At 35.5% G+C, this 8,144-nt stretch overlaps 1 protein-coding gene across 1 annotated transcript; it reads right to left on the bottom strand.

Annotated features, from left to right (window-relative positions):
* Nucleotides 1-420: 420 nt before the first annotated feature.
* Nucleotides 421-5,116, bottom strand: LOC106777723 (auxin efflux carrier component 4). Its single transcript, XM_014665443.2, has 6 exons — nt 3,673-5,116; nt 2,724-3,036; nt 2,388-2,473; nt 1,753-1,910; nt 993-1,069; nt 421-889 (listed from the first exon to the last, which is right to left on the bottom strand). The coding sequence occupies exons 1-6, from the start codon at nt 4,880-4,882 to the stop codon at nt 823-825; spliced, it is 1,911 nt and encodes a 636-aa protein (XP_014520929.1). The 5' UTR covers nt 4,883-5,116; the 3' UTR covers nt 421-822.
* Nucleotides 5,117-8,144: the final 3,028 nt, after the last annotated feature.

Genomic DNA, 8,144 nt, shown 5'->3' with positions numbered 1-8,144 from the left:
TTGACTAAACTAATTCTATTTATTTTGTACATATTTTATCTTACTTTATGTGGAAACCTTGTAAAGATAATTAATTCGGAGACAGTATTAAAGATTATCAAATATTAGAAAAAATATCTAAGACAATTTTACTATGATTTGATACTGAATCGGAACTACAAGATGATATAGAGGGTTCACTTTAGCTTTTAAAATAAACACATTGCTATAACAATTTGGCAAAAATATAATTAATTCTAAATTTAATTATTATGTATAAACTTTTTCATATAATCTACTTTTTAAGGTGACTTTTCTATTAGTTATTATAAAATTTGACATAATGCTTGATTGAATTAAAATGAACAAAAAAGTTAGTTTATTTCTACTGAATATAATAATAATAACATCAACAATGAAAAATGAAAAAGAACAACAAAATAAAATGAAAGACTTCCTGAGGCTCATCTCATCTGATTAATTTGGTTTCCTCTACTCACTCACTAAACCATGTTCTTAATTTGATGATCCAAACGGGATTTTCTCATAAAATTTACAAAAACTGCTGATAAATAAGGAACCATTTATAGTTATCATTGACTTACTAACTCTATTTCCTCTGTTATGTCTCTATCAATCATCCCCTTCCTCTTTGACGTTCTTCAAAATTAATCATCATCATGAACTCCCAAACTCTCATACTTTCTCAATTTCCCAATCTCTTGAAAACTTTGAATCGGATATCCTCTTTGTTGTGAAATTATTACTAGTTAGTGACAGGTTCCTCCAATTTCAAAAATATCAAAAGGTTGACATTCACTTGCATGTTTTTTTTTAGGAATATCATAAACCAAGAAGAATGTAGTAGACAAGAGTAATCGGAAGTGCTATCAACATCCCAAATATAACCCTGCAATTGAATTTATCAGAGAAGATGAAGAAAAAAAAAATGTTAATTTGTATGTTCATGGCAACAAAATTGTGATGAAGAAAATAGAAGTTGGATTGCTTACGCTGTGCTAAGAATGGCTGGATGAACATTGTACTCCTTAGCAAATACAAATGGAACAATCCCTTGAGGAAGTGCAGCCTATAATGCAACAACAACGTTAGCATAATTTAACAATTCTAAATATTATTTTTATAATGTTCTTCTGAAAAAGAAAAAATTACAGACGGTAAAAAAAATCAGACATCAACGACAATTAAGATATTTTAGAATTGTACTTTTGGTCATTAGTTTTCGGCAATAGGATAATAAATGTTGTGGGCACGAGAAATGAAAAATTATACTACTGTATCGATATCTGGATCTCTATATATTTGGCTGTCATTTTCAACCTTTTCTTAAATATTTTGCTAATTAATAAGAGTCTGATGTTTGTGTTTTTTAAAAATGGTATTGAATTTAACATTATGAGCATGTGTCATGGTTCTAAACGGTTGGTCAGTGATCGTAATAAAGTTGCTACATTAAAAGTTTTCAATTTGGTCAGTGTAAATAAAGCTTATTAAATGTTATTGATTTAATCTCTGAATTAAAAATAAATGAAGAAAATGATAAGGTGGACCTCTACTCCATATTTTCAGAGTTTCATACAGGGAAATGTTATCAAGGCTCTTTGTAACACTCTTTCCAACACTGTTACTGTAACTGTGACATAAATGTAACCATGATCTTCTTAAAGTATTAAACTGGCACATTATTTCACTTTGTTTCACCAGTTATGTAAGGACATAAATGCATCAGAAAAAGTTGAAGTTAGCAATAACCTGAACAATAGCTACGTGTAGGAGAGTTCCACGGAGGCCAACTGCGATGGAAGCTGCAGCCATAACCGCTGGACCAGTGAGGAATCTAATAGCCATAGCAAATGTAGCCACAGAGTTTCCACATGCAATTATCTTTGGTTGAAGTGCCATAAACAGACCTATAAAACATCAATCACATCCCATCTTCTTCAAGTCTCACATCGACTAAAAAATAAAATAAGATTTTGTAACTAACCCTATATGAAAGATGGTAATTGGTCTAATTAAAAACAACCATTGCTTGATTATCCAAAATGGTAGGCTTCACCAGAAGTGTGTTGTCCTGAGAAAAGTGATCTGGTTTATGAGGCGACCCCACGTGTCGGGACATTATGCTAAACATGTCTTTCATTGATTCATGCATACCCACTGTTTGTTGTTTTAACATACTCCTCAATAATAAGAGTAATCTAAACATATTTAAAGTGGGATCACTGAATTTACACACTGAAAATTCTCACGTAGACTAAAAGGAGGAGGCAATAGTAATAAAATAATGGTGTGGATGTAAAAGGGGAAGCAAATTGTGTTCTGGATAGAAGAATGAAATTATTGAGGGGAATATGGATTTGGAGAAAGGATTTGCGACCACTCACCTAAGCTGAACATTGCCATTCCAAGACCAGCATCAGACAGTATAGAAATTGATTTCTCTATTATTTTGGGCATGTGCACGTGCCACCTGTACGTCATCATTAACCATTAATAATTAGTACAACATTACTCCAATCAAATAACCAAAAACTGAGAGCAAGAGAAACTAGTCATGCCTCATTTTGTTCCACTAATTAAATCTTAGACTATACTTTTATTACTCAAAATTACTTTTCAATCTTAAAATTAAGCATACAAAATAGAGTGTTAATTTTTTTTCTCTGTAAGATGGTTTTTAGTCAAAAGTTTTCCAATAATGTTGACTTTGATTCACCTACCTGAAGGCAACGAGGGACCATACCACACCAATGAGGCTGGAGTACGTGTTGGGGTTGCGGATAAGCTTCCTCCACACCATTATCAAAATGAGACGAGTCATCACACTCGCCGGAGGCATGTGTTTTCCGCCGCCGGAAGGCTCGCCGGCTCCGCCAACTTTCGGGTGGAGCTCCGCCGTGGAGCTCGACCCCAACTTGTTCAGTCCATTCAGCCCCTCCTTTTCTCTCTCTTTATCCTTCTCTTCCTCCACCTGTTCTCCTCCGTTCACCGGAAACTTGAACTCTTCCCCACCAAGTTCCGACTCCAAACCACCTTCAATTTAACACCAAAACAATCTCATTAAGTATCATTCCAAATTACTATCCTTGTACCAACCAAAATTTAAAACTTCGCGAGACACATTTCAAATCACAATTACAGTTACAAGGTTTCTTATAACAAATGTTATGTTTACAATTAAAACAAAAGTTAATTATTCCCAAATAAACCTAGCCCTTTAAACTGTCTTCGGTAAAAATTATTAATTTTGTGGAATCAATTTACCGATTAATTAGACTTAATAAGAATAGCAAAAATTAGTATTTTTACGAACAGGAAAAGTGTGACAAAGATTTTCATTTGAACATCAAGACTAATTATTTTCGAAGTTTAACATGTACTGAATAAATAGATATAGGTGTTTGTTTCTAACACGAGTTTACTTATTTTTCTTAAAGGCTAGAAATTGAAATTGTATTATATAACAAATTAACTAAAAAAATATACAAAAAAAAAATGTATATATATGTATAAAGAGATATTAGACTTCACTTCTAATTGAACAAACTCAAAAACAAAAATCTAAAACTAAATTCGACCAATTACGATGCTGCCACTGCAATTACAGCAGCAAAGAACAATTTAACACTGAAAAGGAAAAAAAAAAATGGAAAGAAGCTCAATCAGTACCTGTGATGTTTGCTTCCCCATTTTGTACGTGGGCATTATCAGCCACCAACATCCTGATCTCCTTGGCACCCTGGTCGGGTTGTTCGGAGCTTCCAAGGTCGGTGTTCCCGAACACGTTGAGCCCCGCATTTTCCGACACCGGCGACGCACTGGAGCTCCACACGAACATGTGAAGCTCTTTGGCATCGTGGGCACCTTTAGTGGGATTCTGCTGGTTCTGGTTCTTGGTAACGGTTGTGGGTTTAGTAGGAGCAGATGAAAACTCCGGGTTGGGCGGTGGGTACGCAGCGGGCACAGTCTGGGTCGGGTAAAACCCAAAGCGGGGAGAAGCGACGGTGACGGGCTGAGGCGTGGAGGTTTCTTCGAAATTGGAAGGTCGTGGAGTGGGTCCACGGGAAGAGAACAAATCATTGGCGGTGAAATTGGAGTGGCGTGGTTGGTACCCCATCATGGAGAAGAAATCCGCGTGGTTGAAGTTGGAGCCACGTGGCGTGGGGTTACGCGAGGAGCTGAGGCTGTAAATCTCGGCGCCGGTGAGGTTGGAGGGCCGCGGCGTCATCATGAAGGATCGTCGCGAAGCGTTGGATTTCCTCACAGTGACATGGAGCTTGCCGTCGTCGCCGACCTCCGCGTCTGTTTCGAGAAAGTCCCGTCCGTCGAGCGAGACGACGTCTGAGTCGACCTTGAAGGAGACGATGGAGGCGGCAGTTTCAGGGAATTGTTCCATGATGAGGATTTTGGCAGCGCGGTATTCAAAGAGGAAGAGGAGGAGGGTATACCAAATGATGCACTGGAGCACGACGACCTGAACCATGAGGGAGCCGGAGTAGTCACCGTACATGGCGATGAGGAGGGGGATGCCCATGACGAGCGTGTTGGGAAGCGTGGAGAGGGAGAAGATGGTGATCATCCACTCCAGCGATCCAGTTTTGGTGAGGTTGGTCCAGAGCGTGAGGGCAAAGAGCATCATTATTTTCTGGAGGGTGTCGGCGGCGATGAAGCGGAAGTTCATGGCGTAGGGGTTGTTGGTGGAGATGAAGTGAAAGGAGAGGAGGGGCACGGCAAAGATAGCGACGAAGCGGTTTATGCCGGAGCACTGGTCCGGCGAGAATATCTTCCACCAGCGCACGGAACCGTAGGCGAGGATCATGGCCACATAGAGAGGCAGCACTGCCGTGAGCACCGTGTAGAGGTCTTTCCATGTTATCATCTTCGGATTATCTAAAAAGTGAAAGTTGTTTGATGGTAAATGTTTTAACTGGATCCAATATACGATCCCAGATATGCAGTTTGATGGGTTGCGTGCTACTGCTCTGGTGACTGGTTTACTAAGTTTATGTATGAGTGTGTGGAAGTGAATCAAGTGTGAGAGAAAAAGGCTGAATAGATTGACAGAGTAGAAAGGCGATGGTTGCAGAGAGTATATATATAGGGCATGGGAGAGTATTATGTGTATGGATGAGTATTTATTTTCTTTTGTAGTATTATTTTTTGGGATGGGTGGTAGAGAGGGACCACTTTGCTGTTATTGAACATGGGTATGTGTACTTTAATTTTTGCATTACAAATTTCTCAAATTAGGGTTTGAGGGATAAAATTCAAAAACACCATGTTTTTGTCAAAAGGTATACATAGTTCTTTTAGAGGTCTACCTTAAAAAGTTGAAATGTATTATCAAAACCTACAATTTGTTAACAAACTAGTAATGCACACATATCTTTTAATTATAATAAAAATAAATTTTATAAGATTTGTTAATTTTATATATTATTTTTTCAATAATAATAGTAAATTGAAATATAATAAAAAATTTACAATTATATATTAGTTTGAATTATTATTAAATATTTTTTTATAATGGCTTAATATAATTTAATGTATTAAACTTAAAATTGAAGAATAAACAAATCATTTTTGTGTGAAAAAATATATTATATATTATTTATAATAAATAACTCAACTTTTCAAATAAACTCAAAAAGATAGAAATAATATACAGTGTATTAAAATTATTGTAATGAGTGATAATTTAAAATATTTTATTTGAACTTATCAATATACAATTATACTTAACATAAATATAGATACTTTTAAATATTTATAAAATTTATATTTCTTTGAAGAAGTTATCACTGAATTAAATTTCAGGCAAGGTAAATAACAAAATAAATAAATAAATTATAAAAATATAATTATTTTTGTAGATATATGTTATCATATAATATACAGTTTCATTTTCGAGTAAATAAGTTGAATTTATCAACAATATTTATCGGAAACAAAAATTGGTAAATGCTTATAGTTTAAAATGTGTCAGTAAGATTTATTGATAAATAAATTCGTTAATAATTACATAATTTAGGTATGAGACACTAATTTTATGATTTCAATTTTTCTCTACATTAGGATCTTCATGATTCCTAGACCGAACTATCTTGTTAAATAATTTTTCATCTTCAAGCTTAGAGGCATCATTAATATAGAATAATATGTTTAGATAGGAAAAAAAAAAAACTAAGACTAAATAAGCAAAATTGAAAAGGAAATGAAAGAATAAACAGAAGATAGAAAAACAAAAGGAAACTTATGGAGTTGGAAGATGCTACACCACTTGGAATGATCGAAGATAAGTAGAGAAGATCACCACTTGCTTTTGTCATAGGATAAAATCCAAAACTTGACTAAGATAAATGTTATCTGAAAGAAGAAAAAAAATCAAACACAAATCACTCTTATGTCATATATCAAAAGTGTGTGTTACAAAGGAGGCTAGGAGTTGCTTATATAACTTTATGAGAGAGAGAGAGATAGGTGAGTGAGTGATAATGCTAAATATTACCGTTATCTAAGCATCACTTTTGTAGCAAAATCAAATTTTTCCTGGCTTGTAACTTGTTAAATTCTCTCTTTTGTCATGTTTTTATAAATAACTGTGTATGAGCTACTTCGATGTGATTTCATCACATATCTCCCTATTTTTGTAGCTTATATTGTACTTGGAAGAACCTCCAGCAATGTAATAAATGAACCTGCCACTGAAGCAAGCAACTTTGCACAAAATGGGAGGAAAAGGAAGCAGAAACACTAGCGCTGAGCGCCAGAATCAGCGTTGAGCGTCGCCCAATGACGAGAGTTGCGCCCAGGGCACTAGAACCTTAACGTTGGGTGTCCATTTCCCAGAAAAGTGGCGTTGAGCATCCAGATAATAGCGCTGAGCGCTGGCGTGCTGATGTGGCGGTTACACTTTATTTAAGTCAAGAACGCGAAGAGAAAAATATCTTTGGTTCTTTGGAGGTGTGATTTCACGGCTGGAGCTCATGGAGGGCGCAAGGAGCTTGTGGGAACATCTTCTCCTCTTCCTTTGGGTCTCCTTCTTCTTCCATCTTCCATGTTTGTAAGCTTTAGGGTTCTCCATGGAAATAGAGAACCAAATTCATCTTTTTAGGGTTAGATGTAGTCCATGAACTCTTGTGTAACGAATGATTGATTCGTATTTATATATGTCTTTTCTATCTTTTACTAGTATTCTTGTTTCCGATCTTAAAGCTTGCATGTAATGGGACGTTCATGACTTGATTTTAGGATTTCATTGATTATGGGGATGTAAGATGAAATCTTGAACTGAAACAAGAATCCTTGTGGTTCATTGAGCCAGGGATGGGATATGATTCACATGTTGTCTTAGATCCTAGTTCTTAATGCGGGTTTGCTTGTTAGAGTTTCCAAGGGATTAGAGTTTGATAGGGAAAACCTAGGCTCTTTCACCTAAGGGATTAGGGCTAGAGTGTTTTAGTGGATTGACTTTAGTAAATTGATAGAGAGGAGATGAAATTGGTTATACACAAGAGTGAATTGGTGAAATCTAATCTTAAAGTTGACATTTCATTTCATTTCTAGTCTTTTCCATTTCTAAGTGCCTTCAATACCAAAGTCCAACCTTGTAATTATTTGTGAATTTATCTTTTTGCACATATTCTTAAATGATGAGCTGTTATTGAGTCTAGATGAGTTGTTAATCGCACAATTTTCTAGTATTACTAGTCTCTCGTGAACGATACATGGTCTTACCGGTTTTATTACTTGAACGATTTGATACACTTGCCAATAAGTTAACAGTGAGCTACGAAATGTGGGACTTAGATGCTAGCACTGCATAAGCACATGGCTAAGGCAACTTAACTCCCACATCACTCAATTCTTCATCATCCTAAAGGTATATAAGCTACCTTGCTTGTTAAAAGATCAAAACTAAAGCTAAGAAAAAGTTGTCTTATGCTACAAGTAATCGAATGAAGATGTATCTATTATTCTTTTTCTTTTAAGTCTAAGCTATGTGATGTATCACATTGCTTGTACTTTAAAAAGGAGAAGGATATATAAGCTTTTTACAAAAGATAAAGCACAAAGAAATAATCAACCTATACTACTAAAGGCAAAGAAATAATCAACCTATCCATCCACTGAGATTGTTC

The sequence above is a fragment of the Vigna radiata genome, chromosome 11 (assembly GCF_000741045.1).
Source record: "Vigna radiata var. radiata cultivar VC1973A chromosome 11, Vradiata_ver6, whole genome shotgun sequence".
NCBI lineage: Eukaryota > Viridiplantae > Streptophyta > Magnoliopsida > Fabales > Fabaceae > Vigna > Vigna radiata.
Note: the sequence above shows the minus strand (reverse complement) of the source record. Positions and strands in the feature narration are given on the sequence as shown.